Source organism: Monodon monoceros, unplaced genomic scaffold (assembly GCF_005190385.1).
Source record: "Monodon monoceros isolate NGI ecotype Baffin Bay Population unplaced genomic scaffold, NGI_Narwhal_1 Super_Scaffold_13, whole genome shotgun sequence".
In the NCBI taxonomy this organism is placed as follows: Eukaryota; Metazoa; Chordata; class Mammalia; order Artiodactyla; family Monodontidae; genus Monodon; species Monodon monoceros.
Genome location: NW_021703769.1, coordinates 31,277,570 through 31,302,569, shown reverse-complemented (window position 1 = coordinate 31,302,569; position 25,000 = coordinate 31,277,570). Strand labels below are relative to the sequence as shown.

The 25,000-nt window shown below is 41.3% G+C and overlaps 1 protein-coding gene across 1 annotated transcript in view; it reads right to left on the bottom strand.

Moving 5' to 3' along the window:
* Positions 1-23,844, bottom strand: part of CDS2 (CDP-diacylglycerol synthase 2) — a 63,052-nt gene extending 39,208 nt beyond the window's left edge. Inside the window, exon 1 of the mRNA XM_029219623.1 lies at positions 23,518-23,844. Within this exon, the coding sequence (XP_029075456.1) occupies positions 23,518-23,574 (57 nt within the window). The 5' untranslated portion in view covers positions 23,575-23,844. The remainder of the gene's footprint in view (positions 1-23,517) is intronic.
* Positions 23,845-25,000: the final 1,156 nt, after the last annotated feature.

The following is a 25,000-nucleotide window of genomic DNA, read 5'->3' as shown; positions in this document are numbered from 1 at the left end:
CTAGTTTTCTGGTAGCATCTTTAGGATTCTCTATGCATTGTATCATGTCATCTGCAAACAGTGACAGCTTTACTTCTTTTCCCATTTGGATTCCTTTTATTTCCTTTTCTTCTGTGATTGCTGTGGCTAAAACTTCCAAAACTATGTTGAATAAGAGTGGTGAGGGTGGGCAACCTTGTCTTCTTCCTGATCTTAGTGGAAATGCTTTCAGTTTTTCACCATTGAAGACGATGTTGGCTGTGGGTTTGTCATACGTGGCCTTTACTATGTTGAGGGAAGTTCCCTCTATGCCTGCTTTCTGCAGGGCTTTTATCATAAATGGGTGTTGAATTTTGTCGAAAGCTTTCTCTGCATCTATTGAGATGATCATATGGTTTTTCTCCTTCAATTTGTTAATATGGTGTATCACACTGATTGTTTTCCGTATATTGAAGAATGCTTGCATTCCTGGGATAAACCCCACTTGATCATGGTGTATGATCCTTTTAAGGTGCTGTTGGATTCTGTTTGCTAGTATTTTGTTGAGGATTTTTGCATCTATGTTCATCAGTGATATTGGCCTGTAATTTTCTTTCTTTGTGACATCCTTGTCTGGTTTTGTTACCAGGGTGATGGTGGCCTCGTAGAATGAGTTTGGGAGTGTTCCTCCCTCTGCTTAATTTTGGAAGAGTTTGACAAGGATAGGTGTTAGCTCTTCTCTAAATGTTTGATAGAATTCGCCTGTGAAGCCATCTAGACCTGGGCTTCTGTTTGTCCGAAGATTTTTAATCACAGTTTCAATTTCACTGCTTGTGATTGGTCTGTTCATATTTTCTATTTCTTCCTGATTCAGTCTTGGCAGGTTGTGCATTTCTAAGAATTTGTCCATTTCTTCCAGGTTGTCCATTTTATTGGCATAGAGTTGCTTGTAGTATTCTCTCATGATCTTTTGTATTTCTGCAGTATCAGTTGTTATTTCTCCTTTTTCATTTCTAGTTCTATTGATGGGTTTTCTCCCTTTTTTTCTTAATGAGTGTGGCTAATGATTTATCAATTTTGTTTATCTTCTCAAAGAACCAGCTTTTAGTTTTATTGATCTTTGCTATCGTTTCCTTCATTTCTTTTTCATTTATTTCTGATCTGATCTTTATGATTTCTTTCCTTCTGCTAACTTTGGGGTTTTTTTTGTTCTTCTTTCTCTAATTGCTTTAGGTGCAAGGTTAGGTTGTTTATTCGAGATGTTTCCTGTTTCTTAAGGTAGGATTGTATTGCTATAAACTTCCATCTTAGAACTGCTTTTGCTGCATCCCATAGATTTTAGGTCGTCATGTGTCCATTGTCATTTGTTTCTAGGTATTTTTTTTATTTCCTCTTTGATTTCTTCAGTGACCACTTCGTTATTAAGTAGTGTATTGTTTAGCCTCCATGCGTTTGTATTTTTTACATATCTTTTCCTGTAATTGATATCTAGTCTCATAGCATTGTGGTCGGAAAAGATGAAACAATTTCAATTCTCTTAAATTTACCAAGGCTTGCCTTGTGACCCAAGATATGGTCTATCCTGGAGAATGTTCCATGAGCACTTGAGAAAAATGTGTATTCTGTTGTTCTTGGATGGAATGTCCTATAAATATCAATTAAGTCCATCTTGTTTCATGTATCATTTAAAGCTTGTGTTTCCTTATTTATTATCATTTTGGATGATCTATCCATTGGTGAAAGTAGGGTGTTAAAGTTCCCTACTATGAATGTGTTACTGTCGATTTCCCCTTTTATGACTGTTAGTATTTGCCTTATGTATTGAGGTCCTCCTATGTTGGGTGCATAAATATTTACAATTGTTGTATCTTCTTGGATCGATCCCTTGATCATTATGTAGTTTCCTTCTTTGTCTCTTTTAATAGTCCTTATTTTAAAGTCTATTTTGTCTGATATGAGAATTGCTACTCCAGCTTTCTTTTGGTTTCCATTTGCATGGAATATCTTTTTCCATCCCCTTACTTTCAGTCTGTATGTGTCTCTAGGTCTGAAGTGGGTCTCTTGTAGACAGCAAATATATGGGTCTTGTTTTTGTATCCATTCAGTGAGTCTGTGTCTTTTGGTGTGAGTATTTAATCCCTTTACATTTAGGGTAATTATTGATATGTATGTTCCTATTCCCATTTTCTTAATTGTTTTGGGTTTGTTATTGTAGGTCTTTTCCTTCTCTTGTGTTTCTTGCCTAGAGAAGATCCTTTAGCATTTGTTGTAAAGCTGGTTTGGTGGTGCTGAACTCTTTCAGCTTTTGCTTGTGTAAAGGTTTTAATTTCTCCATTAAATCTGAATGAGATCCTTGCTGGGTAGAGTAATCTTGGTTGCAGCTTTTCCTCCTTCATCACTTTAAATATGTCCTGCCAGTCCCATCTGGCTTGCAGAGTTTCGGCTGAAAGATCAGCTGTTAAGCTTATGGGGGTTCTTTTGCATGTTATTTGTTGTTTTTGCCTTGCTGCTTTTGTTTTCTTTGTATTTAATTTTTGACAGTTTGATAAATATGTGTCTTGGCGTGTTTCTCTTTGGATTTATACTGTATGGGACTCTCTGTGCTTCCTGGACTTGATTAACTATTTCCTTTCCCATATCAGGGCAGTTTTCAACTATAATCTCTTCAAATATTTTCTCAGTCCCTTTCTTTTTCTCTTCTTCTTCTGGAACCCCTATAATTCAATGTTGGTGCATTTAATGTTGTCCCAGAGGTCTCAGAGACTGTCCTCAGTTCTTTTCATTCTTTTTTCTTTATTCTGCTCTGCAGTAGTTATTTCCACTATTTTACCTTCCAGGTCACCTATCCGTTCTTCTGCCTCAGTTATTCTGCTATTGATCCCATCTAGAGTCTCTTTTTTTTTTTTTTTTTTTTTTGCAGTACGTGGGCCTCTCACTGCTGTGGCCTCTCCCGTTGCAGAGCACAGGCTCTGGACGCACAGGCTCAGCGGCCATGGCTCACGGGCCTAGCCACTCCGCAGCATATGGGATCTTCCCAGACCGGGACACGAACCCGGGTCCCCTGCATCAGCAGGTGGACTCTCAACCACTGCACCACCAGGGAAGCCCTAGAGTATTTTAAATTTCATTTATTGTGTTGTTCATCGTTGTTTGTTTCATCTTTAGTTCTTCTAGGTCCTTGTTAAATGTTTCTTGCATTCTGTTCATTCTATTTCCAAGATTTTGGGTCTTTACTATCATTATTCTGAATTCTTTTTCAGGTAGACTGCCTATTTCCTCTTCATTTGTTAGGTCTGGTGGGTTTTTATCTTGCTCCTTCAACTGCTGTGCGTTTTTCTGTCTTGCCTGAGGCACGCCGTGCGTTCTCCAGGGGAAGTTGTCCCTGAATCCTGGGACCCTGGCAGTGGCGGGCTGCACTGGCTCCCCGGAAGGGGGGTGTGGATAGTAACCTGTGCTCGCACACAGGCTTCTTGGTGGCAGCAGCAGCAGCCTTAGTGTCTCATGCCCGTCTCTGGGGTCCACGCTTTTAGCCGCGGCTCGCGTCCTTCGCTGGAGCTCCTTTAAGCAGCCCTCTTAATCCCCTCTCCTCGCGCACCAGGAAACAAAGAGGGAAGAAAAAGTCTCTTGCCACTTCGGCAGGTCCAGACTTTTTCCCGGACTCCCTTCCGGCTAGCCGTGGCACACTACCCCCTTCAGGCTGTGCTCACGCCGCCAACCCGTCCTCTCCCTGGGATCCGACCGAAGCCCGAGCCTCAACTCCCAGCCGCGCCCACCCCAGTGGGTGAGCAGACGAGCCTCTTGGCCTGCTAAGTGCCGGTTGGCCCTGATCCTCTGTGCAGGAATCTCTCCGCTTTGCCCTCCACACCCCTGTTGCTGTGCTCTCCTTCGCGGCGCACAGCTCCAAAGCTTCCCCCTCCGCCACCCGTAGTCTCCGCCCGCGAAGGGGCTTCCTAGTGTGTGGAAACCTTTCCTCTTTCACAGCTCCCTCCCACTGGTGCAGGTCCCTTCCGTATCCTTTTGTCTCTGTTTATTCTTTTTTCTTTTGCCCTATCCAGGTACGTGGGGAGTTTCTTGCCTTTTGGGAGGTCTGAGGTCTTCTGCCAGCGTTCAGTAGGTGTTCTGTAGGTGTTGTTCCACGTGTAGATGTATTTCTGGTGTATCTGTGGGGAGGAAGGTGATCTCCGCGTCTTACTCTTCCACCATCTTCCCGGAAGCCCCCGCCTCCTTTTATTTTACTTTTTCTGGCCATGCTGCACAGCTTGCGGGATCTTAGTTCCCTGACCAAGGATTGAATCTCGGCCTTCAGCAGTGAGAACACGAAGTTCTAACCTCTGGACTGCCAGAGAATTCTCTAACCACTAGACTGCCAGGGAATTCCCGAGAAGCTTTCTTTTCAAAAAAGGTCCTGACATACATCATATAGCACCATACAAAGAAAAATTTAATGTAACCACCAAGAGTATAACAAAGCTTCATTCTGCAGTTTTTCCATCCTAAAGCATGGTCCACCATGGTTCATAGGAAAATGAAAGCCTGCCAGCTCAGGAAGATCTACAGCAGCACCAAAACAAAGATAACTTGATTGCTGAGTCTGACAATTCACCTCATGTGAGGTGAATTGTCAGAACCATCATTAGGGTGACCTATAACGTATCCTCCAAACTGAGACACTTGAGGGCAAAAGGGCACCTCTTTTTCCCTCAAGTGTGTCACCCTATTCATTGCCCAACTCATCCACACCCATCAACAATGACTGTTTCAACCTTTCCCTTCCTTGTTAAGTAATACAGTTCATTAAAGCAGCAGTTCTTGAATTTTTTCATCTTAGGACTTCTTTACACTCTTAATTATTGAGAACTTCAATAGCTGTTTATGTAGTTTATATCTATCAATACTTGCAATATTAGAAATTAAAAGTGAGGTTTCTAAAATACAAGAATACGTAAATATGGCAGTTCCTCAAAAATTAAACATTGAAGTACTTATGACCCAGCAATTCCACTTCAGGATATATTGCCCAAGAATTGAAAGCAGAGACTCCAACAGATATTTGCAGACCCATGTTTATAGCAGCATATTCACAATTTGGGTTGTTTGCAGATTGGGGCTACTACAAAGCACACTGCTTTTAATCTTCTAGAACTTGTCTTTTAGTGAACATGTGTACAGATTTCTGTTGGGTAATCACCTAGGAGTGGAACTACCAGATTGTAAGGTTTGTATGTATTTAGCTTTAGAAAATATTGGTGGGACTTCCCTGGTGGCGCAGTGGTTAAGAATTCGCCTGCCAATGCAGGGGACACAGCTTTGAGCCCTGGTCTGGGAAGATCCCACATGCCATGTAGCAACTAAGCCCGTGCGCCACAACTACTGAGCCCACGTGCCACAACTACTGAAGCCTGTGTGCCTAGAGCCTGTGCTCTGCAACAAGAAGCCACTGCAATGAGAAGTCCATGCACTGCAATGAAGAGTAGCCCCCACTCGCCACAACTAGAGAAAGCCAACACGCAGCAACGAAGACCCAATGCAGCCAAAACTTAATTAATTTTAAAAAGTAGTTTTAAAAAAAAGTAAAGAAAATATTGCTAATTTTCCAGAGTGATTGTACCAATTTATACTCCCACAAACAGTATATAAAAGTTCCATTTGCCCCCCACACTTGTCAAACCTTAGTATTTTCAGTCTTTTAAATTTTAGCCATTCTGGTGGGTGTGTAGTGGTATCTTATTGTGAGTTTTGCTTTGATTTTCCTGATGACTAATGACATTGGATATATTTACTGACCATTTGAAGTACCCATTTTTCTACTGAGTTTCCTTTTCTAAATTCATTTTGTAGGAATTATTTATAGATTCTGGATATGAGTCCTGTGTCAGATATTTTTTTTTATAAATATCTTCTCATTGTCTGTGGCCTTCCTTTTCACTCTCTTAATAGCACAGTAAATAGAATTTCTTAATTTTAATGTAGCTCGAATTGTCAATTGTTTCCTTTATAGTTAGTGCTTTTTGATAGGGACTTAACATCACAATATCATTATATCACATCTGAAAAGTTAACAATTCCTTTATATTAAGTATCCAATATTTGAATTTACCCAATAATTTCATTTTTTCTCTTTATAGCAGTTTGATTGAATCAGGATCCAAATAAGGTCCAGAAATCATTAATCTGTCTTAAGTCTAATTTGTAGGTTTTATCCTCCATATATCTATATCTACTGCTTCCCCCCTTCTTTTTTTTTTTTTTTAAGTGGGGGAGGTGGGTCTCCTTGCCATTTATTTTCTACAGCTACCAGTTCATTTGTCCAGTGCTGTTTCTCATCGTTCCCTGAATCTCCTGTAAACTAGCAGTTAGAACTAGAGTCTTGAAGAGTTTGGGGTATGATTTTTTTGACAAGATTCCTCCATCAGTAGTATTGTACATATACTTCCATCAGGAAATACACAATAACTGGTTGTCTGTGATGGTAGTAGCACTGATGGTTATTGCCTCATTTCAATTAATCCAATGGGGTGTGGAAATATTAATATTCTATCACTCCTTTTCCAATTATTCTATAAAGAGAAACTTTTAATCAACTATTTGGTTACTCGAAGGTACAGTTCATACAAGAAAGGCATAATGCCTCAGAACAACCCCACTCTAAGCCCTATTGTTCAGATGAGAAAACTTAAGCACATTAGTGGTAGAGTCAAGTTATAAACCAAGCAGTCCAACTTGAGGATTTGTGCTTGTAACCACTAGGCCAAAATTCCTCTCCTAAAATCAAGAAACGAGTGAATACTCAGTATTCCTTTCTGGGGGGAGACCACAAGGTCAAATACTCTCATGCAGTTACGGTGACTACAAATTTACTGCAGAAGAAAATATATTATTTGTAACAAAAGCTTAAATAATGTACATCCTTTTTGAGTTGGTAGTTCTAAACATAGAACTTATCTAAGAATATGCATGTGCAGAAAGTTGTGTGTGTGTGTGTGTGTGTTAAATCGAGGGTATTTGCTACACCTTGCTTAAAACAGCAAAAAACTTAAAACAACTTAAACGCCTGATTGGTTCAGTAAGTTAAGGTACAGCCTCAGCAAAATGACACAAAACCACTAAAAATGATAGCAGGTCAAAATGTTTAAAGACCTGAACTATATTTAGGGCATATTCTTCTGTTAAAAGTGAGTTACAATAGTACACATAGTGCAGGAATGTGCAGTGTGTATAAAAATAAATATTAACAGTGGTTATCTCTGAGTGGCAGGATTACAGTGATTTCTTTTTCGCGCTTTTACAATGATTATCTTTTGTTTTCACCTATGCCTTTAATAATTTAAAAAAAAGTTTGAAATGCTGTTTGAAAAGAACCTTTATGAACCTTAACGATGTGGGAAAAAGTTCCTGACAGCATAAAAAGGCAAGCTATCATCTACGAGCTCTATGATGTCATATCTTATATTTAAGTCTTTTTCCCCCAACAGATTTTTTTTTTTGGCTGCATTGGGTCTTCGTTGCTGTGCGCAGACTTTCTCTAGTTGCAGCAAGTGGGGGCTACTCTTCGTTGCGGTGCACAGGCTTCTCATTGTAATGGCTTCTTTTGTTGTGGAGCATGGGATCTAGGCACACGGGCTTCAGTAGCTGTGGCATGCAGGCTCAGTAGTTGGGGCTCACGGGCTTAGATGCTCCACAGCATGTGGGATCTTCCCGGACCAGGGCTCAAACCCACGTCCCCTGCATTGGCAGGCAGATTCCTAACCACTGAACCACCAGGGAAGTCCCTATATTTAAGTCTTTAAGCCATTTTGAGTTTATTCGTGTGTATGGTGTGAGGGAGTGTTCTAATTTCACTGATTTACATATAGCTGTCCAGGTTTCCCAACACTACTTGAAGAGACTGTCTTTTCTCCATTGTATATGCTTGCCTCTTTTGTTGAAGATTAATTGACTGTAGGTGTGTGGGTTTATTTCTGAGCTCTCTATTCTGTTCCATTGATCTATATATCTGTTTTTGTGCCAATACCACACTGTTTTGGTTACAGTAGCTTTGTAGTATTGTCTGAAGTCTGGGAGGGTTATGCCTCCAACTTTGTTCTTTTTCTCCAGGATTGCTTTGGCAATTCTGGGTCCTGTATGGTTCCATACGAATTTTAGGATTATTCTGTTCTAGTTCCGTAAAAACGTCATGGGATCACTCCCTCTTGAGAGAGCACCAGAATCACAACTAACTGCTGAACAATCAAAGACAAGAAGACACTGGAACTCACCAAAAAAGATACCCCACATCCAAAGACAAAGGAGAAGCCATAATGAGATGGTAGGAGGGATGCAATCACAATAAAAGTAAATCCTATAACTGCTGGGTGGGTGACTCACAAACTGGAGAACACTTACACCACAAAAGACCACCCACTGGAGTGAAGGTTCTGAGCCCCACGTCAGGCTAGCCCAACCTGGGAGTCCGGCAATGGGAGGAGGAATTCCTAGAGAATCAGACTTTGAAAGCTAGTGGGATTTGACTGCAGGACTTCGAGAGGACTGGGGTAAACAGAGACTCCACTCTTGGAAGGCACACACAAAGTAGTGTGCGCATTGGGACCCAAGAGAAGGAGCGGTGACCCCACAGCAAACAGAACCGAACCCACCTGCTAGTATTGGAGGGTCTCCTGCAGAGGCAGGGGGTGGCTGTGGCTCACCATGGGGACAAGGACACTGGAAGCAGAAGTTCTGGGAAGTACTCCTTCACATGAGCCCTCCCAGTAGTCCCACCAAAGAGCCAAGTAGGCTCCAGTGTTGGGTCACCTCAGACCAAACAACCATCAGCAGACAAGCAGATTAAAGTTTTACTGAGCTCTGGGAACCAGAGCAACACCCAGCTCTACTCACCACCAGTCCCTCCCATCAGGAAGCCTGCACAAGCCTCTTAGTTAGCCTCATCCACCAGAGAGCAGACAACAGAATCAAGAAGAACTACAATTCTGCAGCCTGGGGAAGGAAAACCATATTCACAGAAAGACAGACAAAATGAAAATGCAGAAGACTTTGTACCAGATGAAGGAACAAGATAAACCCCCAGAAAAACAACTAAATGAAGTGGAAATAGGCAACCTTCCAGAAAAAGAATTCGGAATAATGACAGTGAAGATGATCCAGGACCTTGGGAAAAGAATGGAGGCAAAGATCAAGAAGATGCAAGAAATGTTTAACAAAGACCTAGAAGAATTAAAGAACAAACACAGAGACAACAGAAGCAAGAAGAACTACAATCCTGCAGCCTGTGGAACAAAAACCACATTCACAGAAAGACAGACAAGATGAAAAGGCAGAGGGCTATGTACCAGATGAAGGAACAAGATAAAACCCCAGAAAAAACACTAAATGAAGTTGAGATAGGCAACTTTCCAGAAAAAGAATTCAGAATAATGATAGTGAAGATGATCCAGGACCTCGGAAAAAGAATGGAGGCAAAGATCAAGAAGATGCAAGAAATGTTTAATAAAGACCTAGAAGAATTAAAGAACAAACAAACAGAGATGAACAATACAATAACTGAAAACTACACTAGAAGGAATCAATAGCAGAATAACTGAGGCAGAAGAACAGATAAGTGACCTGGAAGACAGAATGGTGGAATTCACTGCTGCGGAACAAAATAAAGAAAAAAGAATGAAAAGAAATGAAGACAGCCTAAGAGATCACTGGGACAACATTAAACGCAACAACATTTGCATTATAGGGGTCCCAGAAGGAGAAGAGAGAGAGAAAGGACCAGAGAAAATATCTGAAGAGATTATAGTTGAAAACTTCCCTAACATGGGAAAGAAAACAGCCACCCAAGTCCAGGAAGCTCAGCGAGTCCCATACAGGATAAACCCAAGGAGAAACACTCCAAAACACATAGTAATCAAACTGGCAAAAATTAAAGACAAAGAAAAATTATTAAAAGCAGCAAGGGAAAAACGACAAATAACATACAAGGGAACTCCCATAAAGTTAACAGCTGATTTCTCAGCAGAAACTCTACAAGCCAGAAGGGAGTGGCGTGATATACTTAAAGTGATGAAAGGGAAGAACCTACAACCAAGATTACTCTACCCAGCAAGGATCTCATTCAGATTCGATGGAGAAATCAAAAGCTTTACAGAGAAGCAAAAGCTAAGAGAATTCAGCACCACCAAACCAGCTCTACAACAAATGCTAAAGGAACTTCTCTAAGTGGGAAATGCAAGAGAAGAAAAGGACCTACAAAAACAAACTCAAAACAATTAAGAAAATGGTCAGAGGAAAATACATATCGATAATTACCTTTAACGTGAATGGATTAAATGCTCCAACCAAAAGACACAGGATTGATGAATGAATACAAAAACAAGACCCATCTATATGCTGTCTACAAGAGACCCACTTCAGACCTTAGAGACACATACAGACTGACAGTGAGGGAATGGAAGAAGATATTCCATGTAAATGGAAATCAAAAGAAAGCTGGAGTAGCAATACTCATATGAGATAAAATAGACTTTAAAATAAAGAATGTTATAAGAGACAAGGAAGCACACTACATAATGATCAAGGGATCAATCCAAGAAAAAAGATATAACAATTATAAATATATATGCCCCCAACATAGAAGCACCTCAATAAATAAGGCAACTGCTAACAGCTATAAAAGAGGAAAACAACAGTAACACAGTAGTAGTGGGGAACTTTACACCTCACTTACACCAATGGACAAGTCATACAGACAGAAAAATAATGAAACACAAGCTTTAAATGACACAATAGGGCTTCCCTGGTAGGGCAGTGGTTAAGAATCCACCTGCCAATGCAGGGAACATGGGTTGGAGGCCTGGTCCAGGAAGATCCCACATGCCACGGAGCGACTAAGCTCGTGTGCCACAAATACTGAGCCTGTGCTCTAGAGCCTGAGAGCCACAACTACTGAGCCACATGCCACAACTACTGAAGCCCACGCAGCTAGAGCTCACGCTCTGCAACAAGAGAAGCCACCTCACTGAGAAGCCCACGCACCACAACGAAGAGTAGCCCCCCTCGCCACAACTAGAAAAAGCTCGCGCGCAGCAACAAAGACCCAATGCAGCCAAAAATAAATAAAATTAAATAAAAATAAATAAGATTAATTACACAATAGACCAGATAAATTTATTTGATATTCTAAGACATTCCATCCAAAAACAGCAGATTACACTTTCTTCTCACGTGCACACAGAACATTCTGCAGGATAGGTCACATCTAGAGTCACAAATCAAGCCTCGGTACATTTAAGAAAATTGAAATCATAACGAGCATATTTTCCAACCACAACGCTATGAGATTAGAAATCAATTACAGGGAAAAAAACATAAAAAACACAAACATATGGAGGCTAAACAATACATTACTAAATAACCAAGAAATCACCGAAGAAATCAAAGAGCAAATCAAAAAATACCTAGAGACAAATTACAATGAAAACACGACGATCCATAACCTATGGGATGCAGCAAAAACAGTTCTAAGAAGGAAGTTTATAGCAAAACAAGCCTACCTCAAGAAACAAGAAAAATCTCAAATAAACAATCTAAGCTTACACCTAAAGGAACTAGGGAAAGAAAAACAAAAAAAACCCCAATGTTAGTAGAAGGAAAGAAATCATAAAGATCAAAGCAGAAATAAATGAGATAGAAACAGAGAACACAACAGGAAAGATCAATAAAACTAAAAACTGGTTCTCTGAGTAGATAAAATTGATAAACCTTTAGCCAAACTCATCAAGAAAAAGAGGGAGAGGACTCAAATCAATAAAATTAGAAATGAAAAAGGAGAAGTTACAACAGACACCGCAGAAATACAAAGCATCCTAAGAGACGACTACAAGCAACTCTATGTCAATAAAATGGACAACCTGGAAGAAATGGACAAATTCTTAGAAAGGTATAACCTGCCAAGACTGAACCAGGAAGAAATAGAAAACGTGAACAGACCAATCACAAGTAATGAAATTGAAACTGTGATTAAACATCTTCCAACAAACAAAAGTCCAGGACCAGATGGCTTCACAGGTGAATTCTATCACACATTCAGAGAAGAGCTAACACCCATCCTTCTCAAACTCTTCAAAAAATTGCAGAAGGAGGAACACTCCCAAACTCATTCTATGAGGCCACCATCACCCTGATACCAAAATCAGACAAATATACTACAGAAAAAGGAAATTACAGACCAATATCACTGATGAATACAGATGAAAAATTCTCAACAAAATACTAGCAAACAGAATCCAACAACACATTAAAAGGATCATATACATCATGATCAAGTGGGATTTATCCCAGGGATGCAAGGATTCTTCAATATACGCAAATAAATCAATGTGATACACCATATTAACGAACTGAATAAAAAGGATATGGTCATCTCAATACATGCAGAAAAAGCTTTTGACAAAATTCAACACCCATTTATGATAAAAACTCTCCAGAAAGTGGGCACAGAGGGAACCTACCTCAACATAGACCATATATGACAAACCCACAGCAAACCTCATTCTCAGTGGTGAAAAACTGAAAGCATTTCCTCTAAGATCAGGAACAAGACAAAGATGTCCACTCTCGCCACTATTATTCAACACAATTTTGGAAGTCCTAGCCACGGCAATCAGAGAAGAAAAAGAAATAAAAGGAATACAAATTGGAAAAGAAGAAGTAAAGCTGTCACTGTTTGCAGATGACATGATACTATACATAGAGAATCCTAAAGATGCTACCAGAAGACTACTAGAGCTAATCAATGAATTTGGTAAAGTTGCAGGATACAAAATTAATGTACAGAAATCTCTTGCATTCCTATACACTAACAACGAATGATCAGAAAGAGAAATTAAGGAAACAATCCCATTCACCATTTCAACAAAAAGAATAAAATACCTAGGAAAAAAAACTACCTAAGGAGTTAAAAGACCTGTACTCAGAAAACTGTAAGACACTGATGAAAGAAATCAAAGATGACACAAACCTATGGATAGACATACCATGTTCTTGGACTGGAAGAATCAATATGGTGAAAATGACTATACTTCACAAAGCAACCTACAGATTCAATGCAATCCCTATCAAATTACCGGTGGCATTTTTGTTTTTTTACAGAAGTAGAACAAAAAATCTTAAAAGTTGTATGGAGACACAAAAGACCCCAAATAGTCAAAGTGGTCTTGAGGAAAAAAATACGGAGTTGGAGGAATCAGACTCCCTGACTTCAAACTATACTACAAAGCTACAGTAATCAAGACAATATGGTACTGGCACAAAAACAGAAATATAGATCAACGGAACAGGATAGAAAGCCCAGAGATAAACCCACGCACCTATGGTCAACTAATCTATGACAAAAGAGGCAAGGATATACAACAGAGAAAAGACAGTCTCTTCAATAAGTGGTGCTGGGAAAACTGGACAACTACATGTAAAAGAATGAAATTAGAACACTCCCTAACACCATACACAAAAATAAACTCAAAATGGTTTAAAGACCTAAATGTAAGACTGGACACTCTAAAACTCTTGCATGAAAACATAGGAAGAACACTCTTTGACATAAATCACAGCAAGATCTTTTTTGATCCACTTCCTAGAGTAATGGAAATAAAAACAAAAATAAACAAATGGGACCTAATGAAACTTAAAAGCTTTTGCAAAGCAAAGGAAACTACAAACAAGATTAAAATACAACCCTCAGAATGGGAGAAAATATTTGCAAATAAATCAACGGACAAAGGATTAATCTCCAAAATATATAAACAGCTCATACAGCTCAATATTAAATAAGCAACCCAATCAAAAAATGGGCAGAAGACCTAAATAGACATTTCTCCAAAGAAGACATACAGATGGCCAAGAAGCACATGAAAAGCTGCTCAACGTCACTAATTATTAGAGAAATGCAAATCAAAACTACAACGAGGTATCACTTTACAGCAATTAGAATGGGCATCATCAGAAAATCTACAAACAACAAATGCTGGAGAGAGTGTGGAGAAAAGGGAATCCTCCTGCACTGTTGGTGGGAATGTAAATTGATATAGTCACTATGGAGAACAGTATGGAGGTTCCTTAAAAAACTAAAAATAGAATTACCATATGACCCAGCAATCCCACTACTGGGCATATACCCAGAGAACACCATAATTCAAAAAGACACATGCACCCCAATGTTCACTGCAGCAGTATTTACAATAGCCAGGTCATGGAAGCAATGCCATCGACAGACGAATGGATAAAGATGTGGTACGTATATACAATGGAATATTACTCAGCCATAAAAAGGAACGAAACTGGGTCATTTGTAGAGATGTGGATGGATCTAGAGACTATCATACAAAGTAAGTCAGAAGGAGAAAAACAAATATCGTATATTAACGCATATACGTGGAACCTTGAAAAATGGTACAGATGAACCGGTTTGCAGGGCAGGAATAGAGACACAGATGTAGAGAACAAACGTATGGACACCAAGGGGGGAAAGTGCCGGGGGGGGGTGTGTGTGTGGGGGTGGTGTGATGACTTTGATTGACATGTATACACTAATACGTATAAAATAGATAACTAAGGCTTCCCTGGTGGCGCAGTGGTTGAGAGTCCGCCTGCCGATGCAGGAGACACGGGTTCGTGCCCCGGTCTGGGAAGATTCCACATGCCGCGGAGCGGCTAGGCCCATGAGCCATGGCCGCTGAGCCTGTGCGTCTGGAGCCTGTGCTCTGCAACGGGAGAGGCCACAACAGTGAGAGGCCCATGTACCGCAAAAAAATAAAAAATAAAATAGATAACTAATAAGAACCTGCTGTATAATAAATAAATAAAATAAAATTCAAAAAAAAATGTCATGGGTAATTTGATAGAGACCAAAGGCAAAAATTCTGACATAAATCCCAGCAATAATTTCTTCGATCAGTCTCTCAAGGCAAGAAATAAATGCAAAAATAAACAAATGGAACCTAGTCAAAGGTATAAGCTTTTGCACAGCAAAGGAAACCATAAAAAAAATGAAAAAACAACCTACAGAATGAGAGAAGATATTTGCAAATATTTGCAAACCATGCAACTGACAAGGGCTTCATTTCCAAAATATACAAACAGCTCAATATCAAAAAAAAAACCCAATCAAAAAATGGGCAGAAGACCTAAATAGACATTTCTCCAAAAAACACATACAGATGGCCAACAGGCACATGAAAAGATGCTCAACATTGCTAATTATTAGAGAAATGCAAATCAAAACTACAATGAGGTATCACCTCACACCATTCAGAATGGTCATCATCAAAAAGTCTAAAAATAATAAATGCTGGAGAGGGTATGGAGAAAAGGGAACCTTCCTACACTGTTGGTGGGAATGTAAACTGGTGCAGCCACTATGGAGAACAGTATAGAGGTTCCCTAAAAAACTAAAAACAGAGTTACCGTATTATCCAGCAATCCCACTCCTGGGCATTTATCTGGAAAAGACAAAAACTCTAATTCGAAAAGATACATGCACCCCAATGTTCACTGCAGCTTTACAATAGCCAAGACGTGGAAGCAACCTAAATGTCCGTTGGCAGATGAATGGATAAAGAAGATGTGGTACGTATATACAATGGAATATTAATCAGCCATAAAAAAGAATGAAATAATGCCATTTTCAGCAACATGGATGGACCGAGAGATTATCATACTAAGTGAAATAAGTCAGAAAAAGAAAGACAAATATCATATGATATCACTTATATGTGGAATCTAAAAAAATAATATAAATAATATTAATGAACTTATTTACAAAGCAGAAACTGACTCACAGATACAGAAAACAAACTTATAGTTACCAAAGGGGAAGGGAGGAGAGGAGGGATAGATTAGGAGTTTGGGATTAACAGATACACACTACCATATATAAAATAAACAACAAGGACCTACTGTATAGCACAGGGAACTCTATTTCACATTTTCTAATAACCTATAATGGAAAGGAATGTAAAAAATTCATAGGGACTTCCCTGGTGGCACAGTGACTAAGAATCCGCCTGCCAATGCAGGGGACATGGGTTCGAGCCCTGGTCCGGGAAGATCCCACATGCCGCGGAGCAACTAAGCCCGTGCGCCACAACTACTGAGCCTGCACTCTAGAGCCCACAAACCACAACTACTGAGCCTGTGCGCTACAGCTACTGAAGCCCGTGTACCTAGAGCCCGTGCTCCGCAACAAGAGAAGCCACCGCAATTGGAAGCCCACGCACCGCAACAAAGAGTAGCCCCCGCTCATCACAACTAGAGAAAGCCCACATGCAGCAACAAAGACCCAATGCAACCAAATAATAAAAATAAATTTTAAAAAAACAGTATAGATTTATGAATCACTTTGCTGTATACCTGAAACTAACAGAACATTGTAAATCAACTATATTTCAATTAATAAAGAAAAAAAGGCAAGCTATCAGACCATGCATGGTAGCATTACAGCCACATAGCAATCTGCACAGGAGGGATATGCATTTGAACAATGGTTGTTTCTCTGAATGATGGGATTGTAGGTGGATTTCATTCTCATTTGCACACATTCCTATGATTTCTACAATACATACATGCCTGATGAAGTATTGAAATGGGGAAGATCTAAAATGGACTTTGAGAAAATAGGACTTAAATAGGTAGAGGTGGAAAGAGGGGTGACAGAAAATGAACACATTTCCTACGGTTGGAAATAGCAAGAGCCAAGATCCATGTCACAGAGGCTCCAAGCAGGAAAAGGGGCTGGTTAAGAAACAAGGCCATAAAGGACCAAATTTAAGAGATCTGAAACAGGGGCTAAAAATTTTTTTCCCTTCTGTAACTCATAGGGAAGTTTCAGAATTGTACAAAGAAAGGTCAGGTGGACTAGAAGGGGCTGAGAACAAATCCTGAAGGGAGGGAGCTCAATTAGAAGGATTTATAACAGTTCAGGCATCAAGTCCTGAACTATCTGAAATACACCAAAGCAACAGATAAGGAATCCAGGTGTTATCTGATGAGAACCTGTGACCTGGACTGGATGAGGGAGCAGAGACACAGGGACTAACGGATTTCAAGCTGGAGCAGAGCAGACGGGAGGAGGAAGGTCAACGTCTAAAACGAGAAAAGTCAAATTTCAGACAAACTAAGTTTGCGTTGACTGAGGGACGTATACCTAGGAATTTCCTGCAGATCACCGAAACCACAGGACTAGCAGGACACAGACTGTGCGGACAAGGCTCTGAGAGTCGTCCACTGAGGGATCCAGGTCAGTGACAGATATCCTCTCAAAATCTCACCCAAGGACAGAGAATGTTGCCAGTAAATCCCAGGTCTCAAGAGCTCTTTCAAAAACGCAGCAAAGTCTTCACAGAGAAGCCCCAGGCTGGCCCTGTGGTGACTCTAATATAAAAGAGCTGCTGCCAAAGGGCAACAAATCCAAAGGACAGTTCAGGTCCTTTCGCACCAGCAGCAGGTGCTCGTGAGCACCCTGGCAGGGGTGTGCTGCTGCTGGGGAGGAGAACCAGGGAGGCAGCAAGGAGGCGTTCACAGTGTACGCTCTGCACCTTTCAAATTCTGAACCACGCATGCACTGTCTAGTCAAGATAACATAAAGTTTAACTTTCTTTAAAAGGTCACTCAACTGAGTGGGCCCTATGCCATCCCCACTGATGAGGCAAACAGCACAAGAACAAAGATCATGGACTGGCAGGGCAAGCTGCCTAATGGGGACCAGGTCTGCCCTGGTTGGCACCACATCACTGCCCAAGCAAGCAACCACTGCATGGCAAGGCCTGGAAGGCAGGAACTCAGCCCAACCCCAGGAACAAATCAGTATTCTTCCAAGGAGAGTCTGGCAAAATTAACAGTCAAGAGTCTCTTTTCCAAACCAGAGGCAGTCTGTAAGTGAAAGGCTGTGCTCTGTCACCCCCAGCAGCCTCTAGCACCAGTCAGGAAGGCTGGGGAGGCTGTCACAGCACAGGGAGCAGGTTAAGAAGCTGTGTGCAGCAGAATTACTCAGCAAGCTCTCTGCAAAACTAACGAATTCAATACACTTCACCTGTGTGGATCCCAGGAAAGACAGCAGAGTGCACAAATCAGAAATAGTGATGCACATTTTTTTCAAACAGTTTAAAGGGTGATTATTTGCACTGTGAAATAAGTTAGGAGAGTCATTTCAAAAGTTTCCTAGATGCATTCAAAGTCTCCTGAAATGCCAACCCAATCATAAATTTTATGATGGCAATCTTTTGGCCCACATTTCATTCTTGTCTTTCCTAAGCACCACTGGAAAAACATGGATCGGTGGGAGGAAGACCACTTTCAAAGCTTAAATTCCAAGTTTCTTAGTTTGGCAACAATACTGTGCTTTTGGAATTTAAAATTATAAGCACGGTTCCCAGAGGAAAACGTTTCCTTTATTAGCAACTGGCTTTGACAATTCCATTTTAGGATGCTAAATGTAACAAAAAACCTTCTGACTTTTATAATAAACACATTCCCCAGATTGTTTTGTCTGCTTATTTATAAGACACTTTGCCACAACAGTTAAGCAACTGAAACATTTTTTTAAATCTTTCAAATTTGTTCCAGTTCTTTTAATGAATTGACCTAATACTGTTTTCTGAATTCTTCTACTATAAAATAAGCAAGTTCCCATTTCACCATTTATTTCCCTAAAAAGATATCCTTGTTTTATTATTTCTAATTTTCTTAAATTTTAACCTAAGAATATCAGCAAAGCCAGAATTATGGAAGTTTGAAATCCCATGCATGATAATCAGAAATATTGAGCAATGGAGGAACTGTCTTGCTCTGGGCTAATGGACTACATTAGGCTTTTAACAGAAAGCAAGTAGGTGCTGTGTTTCTGGAGCAACAAGCACTTAGTGAACCTCTAAGCCCCAGGCATTCTGTCATCATAGAAGCAGTTTAAGTGCAGTTGTAAAAAATTAAGGTAACTTTAGCTGGATAGTTCCTCATATCCTCCCTACCTACAACAACGGTTGGGAAAGTACTTAAGAATCAACCGCCCAAGACCAGATGGCTACACAGGCAAATTCTATCAAACACTTAGAAAAGAGCTAACACCTATCCTTCTCAAACTCTTCCAAAATATAGCAGAGGGAGGAACACTCCCAAACTCATTCTACGAGGCCACCATCACCTTGATACCAAAACCAGACAAGGATGTCACAAAGAAAGAAAACTACAGGCCTATATCACTGATGAACATAGATGCAAAAATCCTCAACAAAATACTAGCAAACAGAATCCAACAGCACCTTAAAAGGATCATACACCATGATCAAGTGGGGTTTATTCCAGGAATGCAAGGATTCTTCAATATACGTAAAACAATTAATGTGATAAACCATATTAACAAATTGAAGAAAAAAACCATATGATCACCACAACAGATGCAGAGAAAGCTTTCAACAAAATTCAACACCCATTTCTGATAAAAACCCTCCAGAAAGTAGGCATAGAGGGAACTTTCCTCAACATAATAAAGGCCATATATGACAAACCCACAGCCAACATCATCCTCAATGGTGAAAAACTGAAAGCATTTCCACTAAGATCAGGAACAAGACAAGGTTGCCCACTCTCACCACTCTTATTCAACATAGTTTTGGAAGTTTTAGCCACAGCAATCACAGAAGAAAAGGAAATAAAAGGAATCCAAATGGGAAAAGAAGAAGTAAAGCTGTCACTGTTTGCAGATGACATGATACAATACATAGAGAATCCTAAAGATGCTACCAGAAAACTACTAGAGCTAATCAATGAATTTGGTAAAGTAGCAGGATACAAAATTAATGCACAGAAATCTCTGGCATTCCTATACACTAATGATGAAAAATCTGAAAGTGAAATCAAGAAAACACTCCCATTTACCATTGCAACAAAAAGAATAAAATATCTAGGAATAAACCTACCTAAGGAGACAAAAGACCTGCATGCAGAAAATTATAAGACACTGATCAAAGAAATTAAAGATGGTAGAAATAGATGGAGAGATATACCATGTTCTTGGATTGGAAGAATGAACATTGTGAAAATGACTCTACCACCCAAAGCAATCTACAGATTCAATGCAATCCCTATCAAACTACCACTGGCATTTTTCACAGAACTAGAACAAAAAATTTCACAATTTGTATGGAAACACAAAAGACCCCGAAAAACCAAAGCAATCTTGAGAACGAAAAACGGATCTGGAGGAATCGGGCTCCCTGACTTCAGACTATACTACAAAGCTACAGTAATCAAGACAGTATGGTACTGGCACAAAAACAGAAAGATAGGTCAATGGAAGAGGATAGAAAGCCCAGAGATAAACCCACACACATATGGTCACCTTATCTTTTATAAAGGAGGCAGGAACGTACAGTGGAGAGAGGACAGCCTCTTCAATAAGTGGTGCTGGGAAAACTGGATAGGTACATGTAAAAGTATGAGATTAGATCACTCCCTAACACGATACACAAAAATAAGCTCAAAATGGATTAAAGACCTAAATGTAAGGCCAGAAACTATCAAACTCTTAGAGGAAAACATAGGCAGGACACTCTATGACATAAATCACAGCAAGATCCTTTTTAACCCACCTCCTAGAGAAATGGAAATAAAACCAAAAATAAACAAATGGGACCTAATGAAGCTTCAAAGCTTTTGCACAGCAAAGGAAACCATAAACAAGACCAAAAGACAACCCTCAGAATGGGAGAAAATATTTGCAAATGAAGCAACTGACAAAGGATTAATCTCCTAAATTTATAAGCAGCTCATGCAGCTCAATAACAAACAAACAACCCAATCCAAAAATGGGCAGAAGACCTAAATAGACATTTCTCCAAAGAAGATATACAGACTGCCAACAAACACATGAAAGAATGCTCAACATCATTAGTCATTAGAGAAATGCAAATCAAAACTACAATGAGATATCATCTCACACCAGTCAGAATGGCCATCATCAAAAAATCTAGAAACAATAAATCCTGGAGAGGGTGTGGAGAAAAGGGAACACTCTTGCACTGCTGGTGGGAATGTGAATTGGTACAGCCACTATGGAGAACAGTATGGAGGTTCCTTAAAAACCTACAAATAGAACTACCATACGACCCAGCAATCCCACTACAGAGCATATACCCTGAGAAAACCATAATTCAAAAAGAGTCATGTACCAAAATGTTCATTGCAGCTCTATTTACAATAGCCCGAAGATGGAAACAACCGAAGTGCCCATCATCAGATGAACGGAGAAAGAAGATGTGGCACATATATACAATGGAATATTACTCAGCCATAGAAAGAAACGAAATTGAGCTATTTGTAATGAGGTGGATAGACCTAGAGTCCGTCATGCAGAGTGAATTAAGTCAGAAAGAGAAAGACAAATACCGTATGCTAACACATATATATGGAATTTAAGGGAAAAAAATGTCATGAAGAACCTAGGGGTAAGACAGGAATAAAGACACAGACCTGCTAGAGAATGGACTTGAGGATATGGGGAGGGGGAAGGGTAAGCTGTGACAAAGCGAGAGAGAGGCATGGACATATATACACTACCAAATGTAAGGTAGATAGCTAGTGGGAAGCAGCCGCGTAGCGCAGGGAGATCAGTCTGGTGCTTTGTGACCGCCTGGAGGGGTGGGATAGGGAGGGTGGGAGGGAGGGAGACGCAAGAGGGAAGAGATATGGGAACATATGTATATGTATAACTGATTCACTTTGTTATAAAGCAGAAACTAACACACCATTGTAAAGCAATTATACTCTAATAAAGAAGTAAAAAAAAAAAGAATCAACTGGCACTTTTGTCTGGGAGATGGATCCAAGTAGTTAGGTGGAGAGGGTAGAAACTGTTTCACCTCATAATCTCATGGTTTTAGGGTATGTGGCTTTGCTTGTTTTTACCACTGAGTAAGTCTAATTATTACAAATAGCTTTTCAAAAGTACAGTCCATTAGGTATCATGCCTTCTTTTTTTCTACCTCTTCTCACACCTTCTAAAACCACGAAGTCCCATTAACATCAAGTCTGATCTCTCACCCTTAAACAGGGCTACACAGCCTCCAAATATCTGTAAACTCCCCCAACAGGCATATGCAGTGTGGCAACAGAACTCTTCCAGGCCCAGCTAGGGTATTTAATGGGAAGATTAGAAACTTCAAAGTACCTTGTCTCTGTAAGCGACTCCTAAACTTGCACCCAAGCCCTAAATTTTCTCCAAAACATATTGTAAAAATCAGTATGGAGAGTTCTCCTTGGGTGATCCACTGTCATAACCAAAAAAGTTGTTTAAAATCCCATTATCTTTCACCCAAAACATTCCTTCCAGTATAACTGCTGTTGACACCCTGACACCTAATCTTGTGCCTTCCTCCTTCCTGATATCTCCCTAATGTTCCTTTCCTCCAGTTACCAAAAACGGAAAGCTACATAAATGGGTGCTGTGGACCTGGTGTAGAGCAACAGGGATTGGTGGGAACAGCTGTTCCTCAGTTCCAGCCAAACGTTAATCAGGTGGGAATGTGATGGCAGATCTTCCAATGACCCAAAATAGGCAATAAATTCAGACTGTTGGGAGAAATATTCTGGTTTTTAAAGCAACACAGGGACCAAAGAAAACAACTGCAGGTCACCTGTTGGCAACCCGCGAGTCAGCCAATGTTTCATTCTGGTCCATGCTCCCTCAGTCCAGTCTACACATCACTGTCAGATCAATTTACCAAATAACACTGCTCCTGACCACTAACTCCAGGCTCGAAATACTACCACTAAGTTTATGCTGTCATTCAACGTCCACAGTAACATAATGACTCCTCACCTTCCTCAACTCCCTTACCTTTCACTTCAACCAATTAAGTCCGCTGCCCTCATATCTCAACCCCAACCAGCTACGTCCCTGCCAAGATGGCCTCTGTTCTACCCTCCTCCTCTACCCTATCAACGCCCACATCTGAAGCAGGAAACAAGCCCATCTTTGGGGAATATACCTTCCAACACCTGCTGACTACATGAATTAAGAGACTTCTCTGCTTAAAGCCAAAAGATTTAACTTTCGAGAAAGAGTTTAAATCTCCTAACAGGCAAATCACATGGCCTTGTCTTGTTACACCTCCAGCCCCCAAATAACATTTTAAAGAAGTTCAGAGAGGCTAAGTCACGCTCTGAGGAGTCTCTCCGGGGTCTCGACGTCTTCACACCGAGGAAGGCCTCGGGGAGGTGGATTGGCGTAGGACCCCGCAACCAGCCCTGCGAGGGCTGCGGACGTGCGCAACCCCCGCGCTCTCCTTCCTGGGCCCCGGAGATACCACCCCCAACTGGACCCCAGAGCCATGTCCCCGGGACCCCGACCTGCTGAACCCTACCGCGAGCTCCGCGGGGCCCAGCACCCGAGGACCCTTCCCGCAGGCCAGGCCCGGGGCCGCCGACGGCCGCGCAGAAGATGGCAAGACGACCCCTCTGCGCGCGCCCCCGCACGGACCTCCGGGGGACTCCGCTGCCCCGGCCGCGCCCAACCGATGCTGCCGCTACCTTGTCCTCGGGTGGTGCGTCCGGCTCGCGGGCCATCCTTTGCCTTAGCTCCGTCATGCTGGGAACACCAGCGCTTCGTCGCTGCGGCCGAGTGGCGCAGCCGCCGAGGCCGGCAGCTCAGCGCGGGCGCGCGCGGACTCTGCTCGGCCAGCCCCCCGTCGCCTAAGCAGCGCGCAGCTTCGCAGCGGCTCCTGGCGCCACCACAGCCCGGCCGCCAGCCCTGAAACTTGGCCCCGCCCGGTGCAGCCACCGCCCTTTCACCCGGGCAGAGCGCGACCAGCCTCCTCCAGCCCAGCCCCACCAACTCCTTTTCTCGGGAGGGCCCCGAACAAGCGCGCACGCGCACAGCTGCCATCACAGCCACGGAGCTACACCAATGGCGCGAATCCGTCAGGGAGGCGGGGCGGGGGCGGGGCAAGCGGAGAGGATCGGAGAGGCGTGCATTGGATAGCAGCCTGAGAGGGCTGGAAAAGCCGTGCTTTTCTGAGGGAGACTACTAGATGGGGGCTCGGGAACTGGAGCCCGTGGTCTTAGAGATAACAGGTTGCTGGGGGCCATGGGCTGCAGCCCCGAGCCTCCAGCCGGCCTAGTGCTTGCTGCCTTCGGCTTTTTGTCTTTAATAGCCAGGGCTCTTCCCTCTCACTGATAAGTAGACGCTTGTTAGGCCCTGAGCGGAAAGGCCTGGGGAACGCACCTGTGTAAAACGAGGAGCTTACGTGATAAGGAAGTGAAAGCCAAACTTAAGTCTGCGTTGCTTTGCCAAGTTATCTTCTATTTAGTGAGCGTTAATTATGTGCTGGGCACTGAACTATGTACTCTCTTTAATGCATCTCATTTAATCTGTACAACGCTTGGAAGTGGATATGATTTTCATTTTGCAGCTAGGGTCTTCCACAGTTATTCAGCTTTCTTTTCTCTCTTCTGGACTATTGAAGGATATTTTTGGACAGGAATGCTGCCTGCTTTGTTCACAGCCCAATCTCCTATGTACCTGATGCATCCCAAGTACCTATTTAATAGATTTAAAGTTTCTCCTGAAAGAAAATGATTTAACCAAGGTCTCACGGCTAGAAAGTGCCCACTAAGAATACGAACACAGATCTGTTACCAACGCACTCTTTAACATACTCCTGGCCTTCCTAAATTCATTGTTAATATCTATGTTGTTCAGCATTGCCTTCAACAGTTCCTGTTCACTGCCTTTAAGTGATGTAAAACAAGTATAGAACAGGGCCCCCTCCCTTAAGCATATTGTAATTTAACAAGGAGAGAAATTTGCACACATAGGAGTTGCAATTTTGTGTTAGCAATTTTGACCTGAACTGTAAGGTTTGGGGAAAGTAGTGAGAATTCTGAAAAGGGTGTTATATTTTCTTGATTTCTATAAAAGTATATTCCCAAGTGCCTGTAACACTCCTTCAAAGTGACAGTAAAATAGGTATAGAGGAACACTGAACTCAGGGTATGCTTTGTTCCCTATTAA